This window comes from Lissotriton helveticus, chromosome 6, assembly GCF_964261635.1.
Source record: "Lissotriton helveticus chromosome 6, aLisHel1.1, whole genome shotgun sequence".
In the NCBI taxonomy this organism is placed as follows: Eukaryota; Metazoa; Chordata; class Amphibia; order Caudata; family Salamandridae; genus Lissotriton; species Lissotriton helveticus.
Genome location: NC_136067.1, coordinates 1,493,230,494 through 1,493,249,655, shown reverse-complemented (window position 1 = coordinate 1,493,249,655; position 19,162 = coordinate 1,493,230,494). Strand labels below are relative to the sequence as shown.

The 19,162-nt window shown below is 49.5% G+C and overlaps 1 protein-coding gene across 2 annotated transcripts in view; it reads right to left on the bottom strand.

Annotated features, from left to right (window-relative positions):
- The window catches only part of XPO1 (exportin 1), a 960,241-nt gene that overhangs the window by 532,391 nt on the left and 408,688 nt on the right, over nucleotides 1-19,162 (bottom strand). For both annotated transcript variants that reach the window (XR_013596235.1, XM_078649290.1), the window contains exon 11: nucleotides 3,561-3,719. Coding sequence is in view for 1 of the 2 variants with exons in the window: in XM_078649290.1 (XP_078505416.1) it covers nucleotides 3,561-3,719 (159 nt within the window). In the remaining variant the exon portion in view is untranslated. The remainder of the gene's footprint in view (nucleotides 1-3,560; nucleotides 3,720-19,162) is intronic.

Genomic DNA, 19,162 nt, shown 5'->3' with positions numbered 1-19,162 from the left:
CTTGATGGCTGCGTTTGATATTAGCTTTCCTTCCTCAATAAGCATCTTGGTGCCTTCTTGGAACTGTGGGGGCAGGTGTTGTATAATCTGTTCTAGGGTGTCGTAGTGCGCCCTATCATAACGCGCCAGGAGCGCCTGTGTATTTGCGATGCGCCAAAAGTTTGCCGCCTGTGCAGCCACTCTTTTGCCTCCTGCCTCAAGCACTTTGGACTCTTTATCCGGGGGAGGAGCTTCACCCGTTGTCTGGGAGTTGGCACGTTTCCTGGCATTGGCAACCACAAGAGAGTCCAGTGGCAATTGTCCCCGGATGTAGACGGGGTCCGCAGGAGCAGGCCTGTACTTCTTTTCAATGCGAGGGTTGACCACTCTAGCCCTCGTAGGCTCCTTAAAAATGTCTCCAGCATGTTTGAGAACACCTTTCAGCATAGGAAGTGTCTTTACTGTCCTTTCAGATATGGCAAAGGTGTCAAAAAGGAAGTCTTCCTCAACCGGGTCGGCATGCATGTCCACATCATGATTGGCCGCCGCCCGTACAATTAGTGCATGAAATCCTGCTGAGTCCTCAGTCGGGGATGCACGTGGATTAAAGGTCTGCGGGTCTTGGCCCGCACCTTGGGTGTTCTGGTCACCAGTGTCGTCGTATGAATCTGGTTGGACATCAGGTTCATCGATGGGGAAATTGTACTGTTCATCCTCATCATCTTCCTCACCCACAGAGTGTTCTGGGGAGGGAGTAGGGCTCCGTCTAGGAGGAGGCGGAATCGGTTCCGTGAGGCCTAAGGCGTCAAGGGGCACCCTCTTCTTCTTCAACGGGATGACGTAGGGGTCCACCGGCTCCGAAGTGATCTTCCGTTTATAGAGTGTCAGCTTGCCGGTGGCAGCATCGATGAAATGCTCTGAATCGTCTTCCGATTCGAGTACACGACGTGGAAGAGGGTCAGGCAGCGAGGAACCCTGTTTCGGAGCCGATTTCGTCGAAAACGCTTTCGGCGCCTCCTTAGGTGGCAAGAGAAAAAGGAGTTTCCCAGAAGGCTTAGCCGGAGCGTCCTTTTGCGTCTGCGGTGATGGCATCGGAGCCGATGGAGCAAAGGCTTTCTCCCTGATTCTCTGCAGTGACTCCGCAATGGGGGACGGTACACTGCCAGTGGGTTTCGTCGCCGACAAGGATGCTTTGAGCGGTCCCTCGGATCCGACGTCCTCGCGGGCCTTGTGCGGTTTGGGCGCGGAAACCTTCTTCGGCTCCTCCGAATCTTGAGGCCGGGGCGCAGACTTCTTGGGCGTAGCCTCTTTGGAGCCGACCTTGGCGGGCTTGGACGGCGCCGGAGCCGCTGATCCGTGCCGACCATCTTTCTTGGGGGCCCCTTCCTCGGGCGTCGGCTTCGATTTCGGAGCATCGGAATCGACAGACTTCCTCGGCTTCTGCGGACCGGAGGTCGACGGAGCCGACGGGGTGACGGGCACCGACTTCTTCACAGGCACGGCAGCCATCTTAGGGACACTCGAGTCCTTTGGTTTCAGTTTCGATTTCGGGTCGGCCATTTTAGGTGTTGACGACCCCGACGGTTTCAGTTTCGGTTCCGAAACATCGCGCCCAGCAAGTGAGTCCGTAGCCGGGCCCGAAGGCGGGGCTGTGGCTTGCGGCAACGGGTCCAGGGTAAGGCCGACAGGCGATCCCGTGTCCCGGTCGGTATCCTCGAAACTTTCGGGGCAGAGCTCGTCCGCAGAGCTGTCCGCCGCGGCCCCATAAATCTCATCGTCGTCTCCTACCTCTTCGACGTATTCGAGGGCCTGACCCGCGACTCCGTCGTCGTCTCCCGGATCCGCCTCGACCTCCGTCTGTGATGGGGAGATTTGTAGAAGGTGACCCTGGACCTCTTCTTCCGGGTCGCCGAAGATGTTCTCCGGATCTGGGGCCGCTTGCCTAGCTTCCAAGCGCACCGCGCGCCGAAGCTTGAGAGTTTTCTTGGAGCGGAACTGTGCACAGGCCTTGCACTTGCCGTCGTCGTGGTCCGGTGAAAGGCACTTGTTACACACAGGGTGTAGATCGATGTGTGGGTACTTGGACCCACAGAGCGGGCAGTACTTGAACGGGCTCCGCTCCATGTCCGTAAAGGCTTGCTGTCGTGTCGCGATGAGAAGGCCTCAAAGTTTAGAAAGCGAAGAAAACTCCGCTTATTCCGGCTTCAAGAGACGGAAGACTCGAGACCGAGCGCAGACAATACCGACGCAAGAAAATCGAGGCCTTTTGGCCGGTAAAAGATAGTTTTACTTGGTTCCGACAGTAAGACGTCGAGACCACATCCGAACCCAATGGCGGAAAAAAACAATCTGGGGATGGAGCCGATGCCCATGCGCACTGTAGTCCAGGGGAGGAGCCACCTATCTCAGGATACTTCGAAGACTCTTCCAGGACAACAATGTGCAATCATCCGAGCCCAACACTAGGCGGCGATCTAATGCTAAGATATGAATTTAGCAGCCCACATGCCTCGAACATATCTGTTTATTTTCATAACAACTTGTGTGGTGTCCTTTCACTTGGTGTTCAAGGGGTAATGTGATGGTAAAACAGCTGGCTTAACACGCCCTCTAGAGTCTTAGCCTTAGACTGCTCGTATCCATGCTACTAGGATAGCTGGTCTATAAGGTTGACTTACAACCAATCATCAATAAGGGTTGTTTGGACTGATACATAGTGATCACTAGAATAGTGAGCACTACCTATCAGGCCAACTTCTCACATCCACTCCGACGACGGGGAATATTTAAGCATGTGAATCTATGAAAGACACCCCAATACTGGAGAATCATACCTCCCACACAGTTTAATACCAACATGACAGGGTTCGTTTTAGCCAGTTTAGAGATTGTCATCGCGTAATGACGCATGGCATCTCTATATAGCGTAATGGCTGATGCACTTACAACCCAGGAGAATGGACTCAGAAGGTTGTAGGGGTGTCCTAATCATTCAGGGGCACGCTCACACTTAGAGCCAAGCACACTGCCTTCAGGATTGAAAGGCCTGCTTTAGGGGTGACATAGGTTTTAAGTGCAGTAACCTTATTATACGGAGACCTTTATCTTTTGAGAGTGGTGATAGCACCAGCTTATACAGGTAACAATGGCAGGCCGGTAGTTCTATTTTGAGTGGTCTCCCATGGGTGGCATAATACATGCTTCAGCCCATTTGGGACCCATGGAATACCTATGCCAAGGGTACCTCAGTACCATATACTGGGGACTGGTAAGGGTATACCAAAGTCAAATCTGGGATGTTAAAAAGTACTTAACATACCAATTTAGGGGAGATAGCACAGAGACTGGGGTCCCGATTAGCAGGCTCCCGGTAAGACTAGTCGGAAACAGCATAGCACCAGGCAAAAAGTGGGTGTAACCTCAAAAGCAAATCCTACTTTCCTACACATGAATTACAAGCCTGACAACAGGAAAGGATTTTGGACCATTCACAAAACAAAACCCAGGCAAGAGGAATACATTAACCAAAAAATCATAGCAGAAATTGGTTCAGCAGTATTTGTCGAATCAATGTAACTTACCTCCATCAATGTCTCCCGAAGATTAAGTCTTTTTTCTATAAGCTGACCATGTTCTTTTAGAAACGTGCAAAGAAACAAGCTGAGGTTTTGAATAAAGTTCTGCTCATCATCTTTACCATTCGAGTAAGCAAGACGGATATTGGTGTTCAAAGGCAGCATCTATGAAAAAAAAAAAACAGCATTACAATTAAGGAATAATAGGGTCTTGTAAATGACACTTTAACACCTTGAATGCTACAGCAATTCACTCTTGGTGCTGAACTCCCTAAATCCCATTGTTCATGACAAGCTCAGCTCGTCATGAGCACGCGAGCAGTGTACTGCATGACTAGCTGAGCTCGTCATGAGCATGGAAGGGGTTAAATACCACACTTGAGTATAAGCGAGCTTGTAAAGTTTATGCGGGCAAAAGGCAAATTTGTTGTTTCCTTAGTACTACCTATGAGAAACAGATGTTGCCTTTTAACCACAAGTGCCTATGGCAAGAAAATCTCAGCAATACCTTGGATCAGACATCATGTGGACATGCTTAATTTGCATCTACTATACTAAACTCTTAGTTCACTCAAGGCTGCTGTCATGACTCAGTTCTTCAGAGCAACTGCTTGCACAGAGGTGGACGGCCAAAGATGATCACTTTGGAGATGGTGGGTACATGCCCGTTACCCCAGGCTATAAAGTGACTGGCCAAGTTTGTAGCATGTTTAAATCCAGAGAATTAGTGCCTTTACATTGAAACCAATGGTAAGAATAGTGTCAAGTGCCACATTAGAGCTCTTAAATACCCATAAATACAGCATTGGTGTATTTCATAGATTCATCATTTTGTCAGACGCTTTTACTCAATTGTTTACAGGAGATGTCCCAGGACTGAATCTAGGAGTTCTTGTGTGTGAGATCATTTGCTGACAATATACAACAAATGCTTTACACGGTCCTTTGATACTACCTTACTGCTCGACCAAGCTACCACTTTAGAGAGTAAGGTTATATATAACTTTAGCCTCTGCCAAACCTCTGGGGACTGTGGACTGTACACACTGTGCCTTACTTTGGTCCAATATATCAAGAGCCACTTTTACACCATGCGCCTTGTATCTGTAGGTGACTTATGTGGGCTCCCCACCCAAAGAAGCATCCGTTACAATGATATTTATTGGGTCCTGTTGGTGAAAAGGAAGCCCCTGCAGGAGATTTCTCGGGGACCACCACCACTGGAGTGACCTGATGGCATGCAAGGATAGGGTAATCCTGTACTCCCAATTCCCCGATAAATGGTCCCACTGATCCTCCAAGCACTCCCGAAGAAGGCGCATGTGGAGGTGAATATTGGGGGTCAGAAAGATGCAGGAGGCCAAACAAAGGAGTGAGGAGACCACGGACACGGACAGATGGGGGAGGCGTCCGTTGAAGAGTGAGACACCCTTGCACGCAGTGTGTCGATGGTAGCTCCCAAGTAGCGCAACTTCTGGACTGGTATGGATGTGAAGACACAATCGAGGGAGCAGGTTGCAAGTCCATTTGAAATGCAATTGGGTTTCTAAGAAGAACACCTTGATAGGTTAGTCCTCCAGTGAGGATAGACTAAGATTGTGTTTCCGAAGATGCGGACAACTTGTGTGGTGTCCTTTCACTTGGTGTTCAAGGGGTATATGTGATGGTAAAACAGCTGGCTTAACACGCCCTCTAGAGTCTTAGCCTTAGACTGCTCGTATCCATGCTACTAGGATAGCTGGTCTATAAGGTTGACTTACAACCAATCATCAATAAGGGTTGTCTGGAATGATACATGGTGATACAATAGTGAGCACTGCATATCAGGCCAACTTCTCACATCATGCGACTAAGAACCATCAACAAGTAACAAGAAATAAGTAAATAAATGTGCATACCAGTGAAGGATGGTGGGAAGGAGGAAGGCTCACCTCACTGGAATAGGTGGCGAAGCACAGCCTGGCCCACAGCTGCATCCTGCATCAGTTCCGTATCCAGGCAGTAGTGCCTGGTAAAGGTGTGGCGACTTCCAGGTCGCTGCCGTGCAAATGTCCAGTATTGGCACGCCAGCAAATAGCGCGGCCTATGTGGACACAGCTCTTGTAGAACGAGCTCGTATTTTGGATTGCACAGATAAAAAAATAATGAGCAATTCCAATAGCTCTACCTATAATATTGCCGAGACCATTGCATTGTAAATGCTTGTTTACTTTCTCGTAAACCGGGAAATTGCTGCCAGATGAACCTTAATAGAGGCATGTGCAAGACCCGATTGTGCCAGGTGTAACAGATATGGCAATAGCTGCTCTGGAGTAACCCGGAAAGGATGGAGACTTTTGTCCTTACACCAAATGCAAAAGCGTTTCCATTTTAAGGAATAGGTCTTGTTTGTGCTGTCCGCTCTTGCTTTCGCGAGGACATCCTTGCAGTCCTGTGGAATGTTTAGTTGGTAGAATTCTCGGTACTCAGGAGCCATGCCGATAATCTGAGAGATTTCAGATTCGGGTGCAGTACCTGGCCTTTGGACATCGTGAGTAGGGATGGATGTTGGCCCAAACGGATTGGTGGTTGGACTGAGAGGCGATGGAGGTCCGTGAACCAATGCTGCCTCAGCCAGAACGGGGCAATCAGAATTAGGGTGCAGGCCTCCGCTTTCATTTTCCGAAGGACTCTTGGTATGAGGGGAAATGGCGGAAATACGTACGCAAACACGTTGCGCCAGGCGATGGAAAATGCATTTCCGAGGGACCGCAACTGGGGATGCCAACTTGCGAAGTTGCGGCATTTGGCGTTCTCCCTGGTGGCAAAGAGGTCGATCAGCGGACTCCCCCATCCCGAGAATATGCGATTCAGCACTCTGTTAGAGTTCCCATTCGTGGGACAGGGATCTCTGCCTGCTTAGAGCATCCGCTATGACGTTGTCCTTGCCTGGGACATACTCTGCTGTCAGTGTGATATTGTGGAGCACTAGCCAGTTCCAAATTTTCTGCGATTCGCGAGATAGTATTAGCGAACGCGTTCCTCCCTGCTTGTTCAAGTAGTGCATTGTCGTGGTGTTGTCTGTTCTGACAAGCACTGGGGAGTTTGTGATGCGCGGGAAGAAGGCCTGCAGAGACAGGAAAACTGCCCTCAGCTATAGGAGGTTGACATGGAGCGGCCGTTCCTGGTCCGTCCACTTGCCGCTGATCTGTAATTCTTGAAGGACCGCTCCCCATCCCTCTAGAGAGGTATCTGTAGTTTTTACGTGTGGAGTTGCAGGTAGCAGGAATGGTAGTCCTTTTGAAAGGTTTTTGGGCGTCCTCCACCAGAGCAAGGCCTTGGTTATTTGTCGAGTAATCACGATGTGATCCTCGAAAGAGCCTGTGCTCTGAATCCACTGTCTGGTCAAGGCCTCTTGTAGGGGGCGCATCCTGAGCCGACAGTGTGGAATAAGCAGGATACACGAGGACATCATCCCCAGGAGGGACTTGAAAGTACGGACCAGTAGGGTTTTCTATGAAGCCACTGCGGTGGCCAGAGTAATCAGCTTGTGCTTCCTCTCTTGAGATGGGAATGCTTTTAACATTCCGTATTCAAAGTTGCTCCAAGAAAGGTAAGAACTCTGGAGGGCTGTAAGGTAGACTTCTCGTGATTGAGCGTCAAGCCCAGATGTTGGAAAATTTTGAGACAGGCGTTGGAAGACTCTGCTGCGCCCGTTAGAGATGGTGCTTTCACCAGCCAGTCGTCCAGGTAGGGGAAGACTTGGTGTCCATGCTGTCGTAGGAACTCTGCCACAGGGGAGAGACACTTGGTGAAAATTCGAGGTGCCGATTTGAAGCCAATTGGGAGGACACAGAATTGGTAGTGCTGTCCTGCTACTGCGAATCTGAGGAATTTTCTGTGGCGTTTGTGTATTGGGATGTGATAATATGCGTCTTGTAGGTCTAATGACGTCATAAAGTCTCCTTCCTCCAGTGACCCCAAGATCTCTTGGATATTCACCATCCGAAACGATTGACTCTTCAAGAATGTATTGAGTGCCCTGAGATCTAGAATGGGCCTCCAGTTTTTCCGTTTCTGTTGTATTAGAAAGAAGCGGGAATAAAATCCCTTCCCTTTGTGAGCGGATGGTACTCGCTCTATTGCTCCTTTCTTTAACATTGAAGCGATCTCTTGAAGGAGTAATCGTAAGTGCCTGTGTTGGAGCTTGCGAGGAGGAGTTATCGGGTGAATTGAATTGAATTCCAATGAATGTCCGTATTGGATCAATTGGAGCACCCACCGGTCTGTTATTGATCTCCAATTGTGGAGGAAGTGTGTTAGTTTTCCTCCAATTTTGAAAGAACGAGATGGTGGATGGACTGGCTGCTGGAAACGGTCATTGGCGTCCGCCAGTGGGTTTCCTTTGGGTTTGTGCCCCTGTAGTTGGACCTCCCGTACGAGGTCTGACGTCCTTGTTGCTGTTGCCGCTGCTGGTATTGCGATCGGCCTTGGTTATATGAGTATGAGGATTTGCTCTGGTATGATCCTCTGTAAGAGGGCTGACCTCTACCCCTGTTCCCTCGAAAGGACTGATTTTTAAACTGCAACGTGCCAAGTGCTCGTGCAGTGTCCGTGTCCGTGTCTTTTTTGATTGTCTGTAAGGCCTCGTCTATTTTCTCCCCAAAGAGATGTTGGCCGTCGTAGGGCATGTCAAATACTTTAGTTTGGACTTCTTGACGAAAGGATGTTGCCTTGAGCCACCCTTGTCTTCGCAAGACCGCGGCACCTGCGAGCTGTCTGAAGCCGGTCATTGCGACGTCTACAGCACAATCAATAAGCTCTGATGCAGACGTTTGTCCTTCCTTAAGGAGTGATTGAACTTCCTCTAAGTTATCAGGCAGTTCTGTCAGATATGGGGCAATGTCTTCCCACAATTGCCTATTGTAGCGTCCTAGTAGTGCAATGGCGGTAGCTACTTTGATAGTCATGGCTGACGTGGTTGAAAAGCGTTTGCCAATGCCGTCTAGTTTCCTGCCTTCCTTGTCTGGTGGTGCTGACAATGGAGAGGACGGATTTCTAGAGTTCTTTTGAGCCGCCTGGGTAACCACGGAATCTGGCTTTGAATGCCCAGTAAGGCATGCTGGTGCTGTTGCTTGGGCCTTATATTTCTTGTCCAGTCTGGGTACCACTGCGGAGACCGAGGTTGGTGTCTGCATCAATTGTTGCCCTTGTTATCAATGATTGGAATTGATCTAGTTTTTCTGACTGGGTCTTTAAAATCATATAGGAAACAATCTGTTTCATGGGAGTCCATAGTCATATGGAATCTCGTGGCTGCTCTTTCCACTAAATTGTGGAATCCGCCAATGTCCGCCGGCGGCGAATCCGAAGTAGTGGGCTCAGGTGTGGCTGGAGATGGAGCGATGTAGTCTTCATCATCCCTGTGGTCGGACAGGTCGTCCCGTACTTTCCCTTCTTCTGGTTCCTCGCCCTAGTCGTCAGAAGACGGGATAGGTTGTACTGTTTCTCTCTCTCGACGGATCACCAAAGGTGATGGTCTCGGTCTTGGAGATGAGGTCGGCCCAGGGGGCCGTTGGCGATTCAGGAAATCGCTTCTTGTAGTCTTGTATCAAGTACTGTAGGTCTGAGACTATAGAGACTGGAAGGCATACCATAGGTGTGACATGCGTCTGTACCTGTGAATGTACAGTCTCCTCTGTAAACACTACATCATCGCCATCTTCATCCGTGCTTTGGCACTTTACGATGAGATCTGATGGACTGGTGGCCTGACCGTACTGGTCATAGTCAGATTCGTAGTCTTGGAGTACACAAGATGGGGTAATTTTTAAACCCTGCTTGGAGACGTTAAATCCGGTGTAATTGGATTTTTTGTACTCTTTTTGGGTGGAATCAAGTCGGATTGTTTCCATAGCGTCGACGGTGTCGTCGTCGATGGCTTCTTTGACTGAATTCCGATTGCCGATGGTGAGCTCGTCGACGGTAACTTAGTCGATGGTCCCGTCGACGGGGTCTTCGTCGTCGACGGTGCGCTCGTCGACGGGGTCTTAGTCGTCGACGGTGCACTCGTCGACGGTGTCTTCGTCGACTGTTTTTACCGTCGTTGATGTCTTCATCGACGACAGGCCTGTCGTCGAGGGGGTCTTCGTTGGCGGTGCATGCGTCAACGGTTTTGGCTTCGTCGTCGACGCTGTCGTCGTCGACGACGGTTTTGGCTCCGTCGTCGACGCTGTCATCATCGTCGACGGAATCTTAAACAACGTCGAGTGCTTTTTTATGAGAATAATCAACGTCACGGGCTTACCCGCCGTCGACGGAGTAGTCGTCGTCGTCGATGATGATGATGCTGTCGACGCCGTAGTCGTCGACACAGTTGTCGGCGATGTAGAAACAGACTGTAGAGATGGTTTTCCTCAGCGCTGAGAGAAGGGTCGACGAAATAGTGGTCGGCGACTGCGCAGGCTTCCTGAAGGCAGGAGCCTCCTGGTCAGACATGGTAGATCTTGCCTCTGAAGACTTTGTGGCAGTCTTCTTAGGAGGAACGTCTGTAGGGCTAGGGGAAGCAACCCTTGGCCTCTTCAAGGATAATTTTGAGGAAACTGAAGCCATCTCACCGTCCTCTGAAGACACCGGGTCTTCTCTGGTTTTCAGTCTGTTCAACCAGAGGAGTAGCCTTCCTGCTCTGTCTTTAAGTGTTTTTTTAGAGAATGTTCTACAAATTGGACATTCCTTGGGAGAATGATCTGGAGAATGATCTGGAGAATGATCTGGATAAAGACAGTATAGGCAAGTTTCATGTTTGTCATCGACGTGGAGTCTCTTACCACAAGATGAGCAAGCCCTGAAGAGACCTTTCTTCTGTTGATCAGCCATAGTTGAGTTTTGAAGGAAATATCCAATTTCTGTGAGGAAAAGAGATAAAACTAGGAAACCTGAGGAGAACTCGGGTGGAGACTCCCTAGCACAACGTGCGGTAGGATATCTGAGAGACTGAGGCTCCTGACAGGAAGGTTCTAGAGGGAGGTGGTAGCTGATTGGCTACCTTCTGGAATTTGGTCCTTTTTACAAAAGGACATAGATAGGCTACTAAGGCAAGGCCCTTAGGCCTACTTTTCTCTATGTATGTCTATAGGACATTACTTTTCTATGTACCGGGGACTCCCGTCTCGACGACGGGGAATGATTCAGGCATGTGAATCTATGAAAGACACCCATAATACTGGATAAGATAACGACAAGCTTCACGACAGCACCTGATTGCTCCTCGACATTGTCTGGTTCCTTCCTGGTTCCACCCGGTCACTGGCTAGTGACCTAGATTCTGCGCCCTCTGCTTTCAGGTCTTCATCTTCGATCCACCCGGACACCTTCCACCTGGTCGCCTGCAGCATCTTTCTTTACAGGCTCCATAGACTTCAACGGCGAAACCCGACATCTTCACACATATGCACCCACTTCCTGTGGGTGAGGTAACACAAGTACTTCGGTGCTCCTAAGGGTATTGACTATCCAAGTGTCTAGGTTTTTAGTTGTTTCCTTCTAGCTAGACCGGAAGTGTCCTGAATCTTCATTTACTTACCTTCTAAGTTCCCATTGACTTAACATTGACTTTCACGCGAGAGTACTGTCACTGCACGCGCCGCCTGTTGGCCTCCTAATCCTAACCTAAGGTTCAGATAGTGTAGCCCCAGCGATTCTCTAGGCCCTAGGACTTTCCTTGTCACGAGTCGCGGTTCTTATACCACTTACTTAGTATATGGTTTTACGCGCCCCTAGGGCCTACCTGTAAATTGTGCTATTTAAAGTATTTCTAAGAGTAACTAGTTATGTGCTTTTGCCTCTGATCTCATAAAGAGTTCAGAGGAGTGTGTTAGTAAATAAATACATATATATATTTTATATATATCCTGTGTGGTGTCCTTTTATTTGGTATTCAAGGGGTTACATATAGTAAAACAACTGGCTTTACACGCCCTCAAGAGTCTTTTAGCCTAAGACTGTTCTGTCCACACTACCACTAGGATAGCTGGTCTATAAGGTTGACTAACAACCATCACCATAAGGGTTGTTTGGACTGGTGCAAGGTGTTCACTAGAATAGTGAACATCATATACCAGGCCAACTTCTCACAAAGCGCTTTTGGGTTCATTTTCTTACAGCTGGAGCATCATTGGACATCGTGGTCAGATGAAAGGCACCAAGCGCAGTCCTCGTGAGGATCCGTGATGAACATCAACTTCCCGCATGCCCCACAGGGCTTGAAGCCCGATTTCCTCGATGACATGGCAAAAAGAAACAAAATATCTCAAAACAAGTACCAGTAACATTAGCGTCGACGGCGAGGAAAAAAGGGAACTGATGTCATCACGCAGACAGGGTCCTTTTATGGATTCAGTGACGTCAGCGGAGCCGCGCGAAATGCAGTGCTTCTGTGACTTCGTCCAGGTCAGCGTGACGAGCTAAGAAATAATTTTTCGAATGTTGCTGGCGCAGGGGATATTCACAAGGTAAGTAATCAAGGTGAGGAATACACTGGCAGATGTATCCATCAGAAGAAATGGCACAGTGAACAAACTCCGGACAGCCACGCAGCACACAAGGACCCCATCCGCAGCCACCACCTCATCAGGGCGGCCAAGAGGATCTCCTTCAAAGACTGCCTTGACAACAATGCACACAATAGCAAGGAGCTCTTCAACATCGTAAAGGAACTCTCCAACCCCAGCTCCAACACCAACGACAATCCGCTGGCGCAAGCCCTTTGAGACTCCCTCGCCACCTTCTTCCACCGCAAGATAGCAGACATCCACAACAGCTTCAACACCCAGACAGCCCCAACTGACAACACAACAGACCCTCTGTATACCATCGACCACGACCCCCTGCTAGCCTGGGCAAGCGTGAGCATCGATGACACCATCAAGACCATGCGCTCAATCCACTCCGGCTCTCCGTCGGACCCATTCCCACACCACGTCTTAAATAGAGCAAGCAGCACAATCACACCCTACCGCCGCAACGTCATTAATCTCTCCCTCGAGACTGCGACCTTCCCAGAGATCTGGAAACACGCCGAGATCAACGCTCTACTCAAAAAAACCTAAGGCAGACCCAAGAGACCTCAAGAACTTCCGGCCGATCTCTGCCCCATCTCTGCTCCCCTTCCCGGCCAAGTTCATCGAGAAAACAGTCAGACAGCAAACCCGATACCACGAAGAAAACAGAATCCTGGACCCTTCCCAATCAGGGTCCTGCAGCAACCACAGCACCGAGACTGCCCTCATCTCTGCCACCGACGACATCAGGACCCTGCTGGCCAACGGCGAGCCCGCTGCACTCATCCTCCCAGACCTCTCTGCCGCCTTCCACAAGTCTGCCATCGCACACTACGTGCACGCCTCCACGCCGACAATCCAGAGAAGGCTCTGGATTGGAGCACCTCCTTCCTCTCCGGCACAACCCTGAGTGTACGCCTCCCCCTATTCCGTTCTAAAGCCTCAGAGATCATCTGCGGCGTACCTTAGGGATCCTACCTCAGTCTGACGCTGTTCAACATATACATGGCCCCGCTCGTTCATGTAGCCCGACATCAACATGATCTCCGACGCCTATGACACTCAGCTGATCCTCTCCCCCATCACAGCCAAAGCCAACCTCCACGAAGGAATGAAGGCAGTCGCAGACTGGATGAAGACCAGCCATCTGAAGCTGAATTTTGACAAGACGGAGGTCTTCATCCTCGGCTCCAACCCTTCAGCCTGGGACAACTCCTGGTGGCCGACGGCACTGGGGCAGCCCCAACACTCACCGACCACACACGCAACCTGGGAATCATTCTCGACTCAACACTCTCAATGACCAAGCAAGTCAACACCGTCTCCTCCTCCTGCTTCAACACCCTTCGCAAGATTTACAGATTTACAGATGGATCCAGACAGATACAAGAAAGAGTCACCCAGGCCCTCGTCAGCAGCAGACAACTACGGAAGCCCCCTCTACGCGGGAGCCCCGACCAAGCTCAAACGACTAAAACGCATCCAAAACGCCTCGGCACGACTGATCCTCGATGTACCATGCCACGCCCACATCAACCCCCAACTGAGAAATATGCACTGGCTCCCCAACAAGAGGATATGCTTCAAGCTCCTCACCCTCGCACACAAGGCACTCCACAAGACTGGCCCAGCCTACCTCAACAGACACTCTCCTACATCACCAACCGCCAGCTCCGCCTACCTCTCACTCTCCACCGTCCCGCGCATCCGAACAACCACTGGTGGGAGATCCTTTTCCCACCTCGCCACCAAAACATGGAACATCCTCCCACTGAGCCTACGACAGACCCAAGACCTGCTGACCTTCAGGAGGATATTCTAGACCTGGCTGTTCGATCAGGAGTGCCCCCCCCCAAGCGTCTTGAGACCCTCGCCGGTATGTAGTGCGCTTTACAAACGATTGATTGACAGGGCGAGGCTGATCTGATTGGTTGTTGATTTTATTTGGTCTCTTTTACAAAAAGAGGTGGATGATACAAAACTAGAATGGGCCTGTGCCTGGTTTCTAGTTTGCAATAGATTTCATTGCTATTTTTATATACCTTGAACACCCATCTCGATGACTGGAAATTATTCAAGCATGTGAATCTATGAAAGTTGCAATAATGGAGAAGGTACAGGGCCTCCAAGGGTGGCACAATAAGTGCTGCAGCCCTTAGAAGTCATTGCTGGCCACAGGGCCCTTGGTACCATTTACAAGGGCCTGGCTTGTGACCAAAGAGTGACAATTGGGGTTTGTTTTTAATGCAGATTAGGGAAATAATCAGAATACCGGTTTGGCAGGAAACCAGGGCACACAGTCAAAGTTTATCAGTTTAGCAAAAAGTGGGGGCAAACATGCAAAGAGGGCATTTTCTTCCACACACCCATGATCGCAAAAGAAGACTGATCACTGTAGGGCTTTTTAGGTCAGGTCACTCTGTCCTGTGAGTTCCACAGCAAGCATGCAAGTGTTTCTTCCCTCCTTAGGAGAGCAGACAAAGGTGGCTCCTCAGGTTTGCTGTAATGTGGTATATATCAATCAAAATTTCTGATCCAGTGTCTTTGTTGCTTACAATTATGTTAAAGGGTACTTGTGGCCAGAAAAAGACCAAACTAAGACCTGGCTGAGAAGTGTTACCTATACCCACCTGATGGTCAAGATGGGATGTCAGAGCCAACCAGACCATGTGCATCAGTTTTAAATCTGGCAGAACAGATTGACAAGATGTCATGGACTTCAAAGCCCAGAGTCAGACAAAATATGACTGGTCATGGTATGTGAAGTGACTGAAGCGCAAATCTGCACATATTACCAAAGAGTGAATCACAATACCGAGAAATAAACTGTTCAACCCTGAAAAGGCAAAACCTGTAATAAACGAAATAACTGTTCTACAGGCCTGCTTTATTCACCAAGTACAAAGTTTTCATGAGGGGAAGCAGTAGTGGTTGGAGGAGTTGCAAACAAAAGTATGAATGTAAGAGTGAAGGCAGAGCTGGGTTGTCGCTTTATCAAAACACTTCTTCATGCCAGCAGGGTCACAAAAAGGACCATTATACGCCAGTCCATACAAGAGCCAGTGCCCACATGAATGCATCCTTCATGTCCATCATGACCGCAACAGACACAACTACTGGAACAGGACTAACTTTACAGGAGATCACCAAAGGTAGTCAACTGACAAAGGATTGGACGAGTTGGAACACACATTGTGTTCCTCAGCAATGAGCTGATATCAAAACCAAAAACATTGAGTACCTTCAAGTGAGCTAACAGTGGTCAAAACCAAGGAGAAAAACACACAGGGAAGTCCAGAAAACTGTTACAGTGAAGCACAGAACGAATAGTTTCTTACCTGTCGGTGTAGTTTTGCAGCTTGAAGATCTTTCTGGATTCACTATGCTGTGCATATTCCGCAATCTGGTGGTTGGGTCCGGAATCGTAGTCTTTTTTCTCTTTTTTTTTGGTAGCCCAGGTGGGCGTCGACGTCCCACCATTTGATGTCCCTTCGGTGACGTCGGCATGCTTCCGGCGGAAGCTACCACCCTTGGGCGCCATCTTCGGATTCTTTTTTTCTGTCTTTTTTCTTTTCTGTGTTTGTAGTGAATCCATGGCTATGCTTGTTAATCCTTTTTTTTTCTTTCAACGTAATTCTTTTCACGTATCTTGTAAGCTTGAACTTGCTTTCTTTTTCTATGTGTTTCCACCTTCTTCTCCAGCCTCATCTTTCTGGCGGAGGCGGGTGGGTTCGCTAGTGAATCCAGAAAGATCTTCAAGCTGCAAAACTACACCGACAGGTAAGAAGCTATTCGTTTTGCAGCGTGAATCTTTCTGGATTCACTATGCTGTGCATAGATTTTGGAGCGGTTTTCGTTACTTTTGTGGCGGCTGGGTGGAAGATGAGCGTTGGTTGTTGAATATATGTTGAAGCACCTTTTGTCCTACTTGTGCTTCTTTGTTCATTTGTACATCCACGCAATAGTGCTTAGTGAACGTGTGCACTGAAGCCCATGTTGCCGCCAGGCATATGTCCTGAATTGGTGTGTTGCCCAGAAAGGCAATTGTTGCTCCTTTCTTCCTGGTGGAGTGGGCCTGCGCCCCTCCTGTTAGCTCCTGGCCCACTTGTTTGTGGCAGAATTGTATTGTCTGTGCGATCCATCGGGCTATGGTGTTTTTAGTCACTGGTTTGCCCATGTAACTGTTTGCGAAGGATACGAAGAACTGTTTTGTTTTCCTGTGTCCCTTCGTCCTTTCAATGTAGTGCATCACAGCCCTTCTTGCGTCTAGAGTGTGGAGCGACCTCTCAGCGCTTGCATTGCCCTGCGCCATCTCCATTATCTGAGAGTACCAGGTCTGCCTGGCCCATTGTGGTACCACCAGGATGAGCGTCATGTTGCTCGTCATGCATTTGTTGAGAACCCTGGGGATCAGAGGTATCGGGGGGGAAAAGCGTAGGCAAATGTTTTTGACCAGCTTATCCATAGGGCACTCCCCTGTGATAGTGCCTCTGGTTGCCTGGAAGCAAAGTATTGGCATTTTGCATTCCGGCGTGTTGCAAACAGGTCTATTGTTGGTGTGCCCCATCTCCTGAATAGTGTCTCTGTTTCCTGAATATTGAGTTCCCACTCATGGGACGCTGAAGTCTGCCTGCTGAGCCAATCCGCTTCTACATTGTCCTTCCCTGGCAGGTGTATGGCTAGCAGGTCTATTTTGAGTGGTATTGCCCATCTCCAGATTTCTTGTGCCAAGCTTGACAGAGGGAATGATTGAGTTCCCCCCTGTTTGTTTATGTAAAACATCGTTGTGGTGTTGTCTGTTTATATCAGCACCTTCTGGCTGTACAGGTGTTTCTGAAAGGCCGTGAGGGCTAGCAAAACTGTTTTCAGTTCTAGGTAATTGATGTGTCTGACCGCATCTGTAGGGCTCCACAGACCCCTCACTCTGAGCCTGTTCATGTGTGCGCCCCATCCCCTCTGGGATGAGTCTGTGGTGATGGTCACTGTTGGGTCCGGTGGTGTTGGAGGCTTCACCACTGTTATTATTTCCTTGGTCCACCACCTTATTTCTTCCTGCACCCTGTGCGTTACAACCACTAGATACTCCCAACTTCCTGTAGCTTGTGACCATTGCTGTTGCAGCCACTCTTGGAGTGGTCTCATTTGTAGGCGTACATTGGGGACCAGGTGTATGCATGACGCCATCATCCCCAAAATCTTGCTTACAGTCCTCACTGTCAGAGCTCGCCCCTTCTGGTAGTGACGTTTCTCCCTCAGTAGGCTGAGTGTTCTCTTCTCGCTGGGTAACACCCTGCATTGGACAGTGTCGATTTGAGCTCCCAGGAAAATTATCACTAGCTCTGGTTCCATTGAGCATTTTCCCTAGTGTATGGAGAATCCCAGGCTTGCTAGCGTTCTTGTGACCTGCTCTGCATGATCCTTGCATGTCCTGTAAGAGCTTGCCTTCACGAGCCAGTCGTCGAGATAGGGGTACACGTGTATCCCCTTTCTTCTTAGATGTGCGGCCACTGCCGCGAGGCATTTGGTGAACACCCTTTGTGCGGACTTTAGGCCGAACGCCAGGGTGGTGAATTGGTAGTGATCCTTGTTCACTGTGAATCTTAGCATGTGCTTGTGCTGCCTGTTCATGGGGATGTGCAGGTACGCATCTTTGAGGTCTATGGTGGACAAGAAGTCCCCAGCCTTTATCTGCGGGATGACCTCTTGTAGGGACGTCATCTTGAATTTTTGAGTCTTTACGTATTTGTTTAGGAACCGAAGGTCCAGGATGGGTCTTAGACTTTCGTCCACTTTTGGTACCAGGAAGTAGTTGGAGTATACTCCCCTGTTTCGTTCTTTGAATGGACCCCGTTTGATGGCCGCTTTGAGGAGGAGTTCTTGAGCTTCCTCTTGGAGTAATCGCAGCTCTCTTCCAGAGTGCTCTCTTTTCTTTGGCTTTCTGTTTGGTGGTCTCTTTTCCAACTCTATGCAGTATCCGAACTGCATGATGTTGAGTATCCACTTGTCCGTTGTTATTTTTCTCCACTCCTGGAGAAAAAATCTCAATCTTCCTCCTACTGGCGTCACATGTTCCTTTGTGTCTTGTCCGTGTAGCCCGCTCCTGTTTGTTTTCCCGTGCTCCTCCCCCGGAGGGTTCGAGGGGGAGAGCACCTTTTTCCGTGTGAAGTCACTTAGAGGGGGGTTGCTCACCGCCTCTCCTTCTCTGGCCCCGTCCATTTCCTCTTGATCGAAAAGACTGGCCCCTGCCCTGGTAGTTCCAGTTTTGCCTCTGCTGGCCCTGGTGACTTTGGTTGTCACTCTGTTGTCCCTGGTGGAATGTCTGGTGTGATTGCCCTTGCTGGTTTCCACCCCTGCCGTTAGGCCTCCGTGTAGGAGTGCCCCTTCTCATCCCTTTGAATTGCAGGGCCCCCATGGACCTTGCAGTCTCGTTGTCCTTCTTCAGTTGGGTGAGCTTCTCATCAACTGGGGCTCCGAACAGTGTTTCACCCTTGAAGGGTGTGCTCAGGATGTTGTTCTGAACCTCAGCCTTGAAGCCTGAGATCCTGAGCCAGGCTTGCCTTCTCTCTGTGATGCCTATAGCCATCAGTCTGCTGGCTGTTTCTGCCCCATCCAAGGCTGTCTTGAGGCACGAGTTAGCGATGCTTTTCCCCTCTTCCACAAGGTGTGATGCCCTCTCACGGTATTGTTCCAGAAGGTGCTTGAGTAATTGGCCCATCTCCTCCCAATGCTGGTATTGATGTCTGTTCAGGAGGGCATTGGAGTTCGCCATCCGCCAGTGCGTTGCGGCGTTCCTCTCTATTTTCCTGCCTGTTAGATCCATCCTCCTGCTTTCTTTGTCAGGTGGAGGTCCAGATGTTGTTGGGACGTTTGCCCTTTTTCTGGCCGTTGCAGCGATTATTGAGTCTGCTCTGACGGATCCCTTGATGCAAGCTGATCTGCATGTAGCCGGTTCCCTGAAGGCTTCCTTCCCCTGGTCTGTGACACTCTTTAGCATGGGCAAGAACCGGCTTCTTGTCTGTGTGGGGAGCAATGTCTCCAGCAGGAAATCTGCTTTTGGCTTCTCCTCCTCCA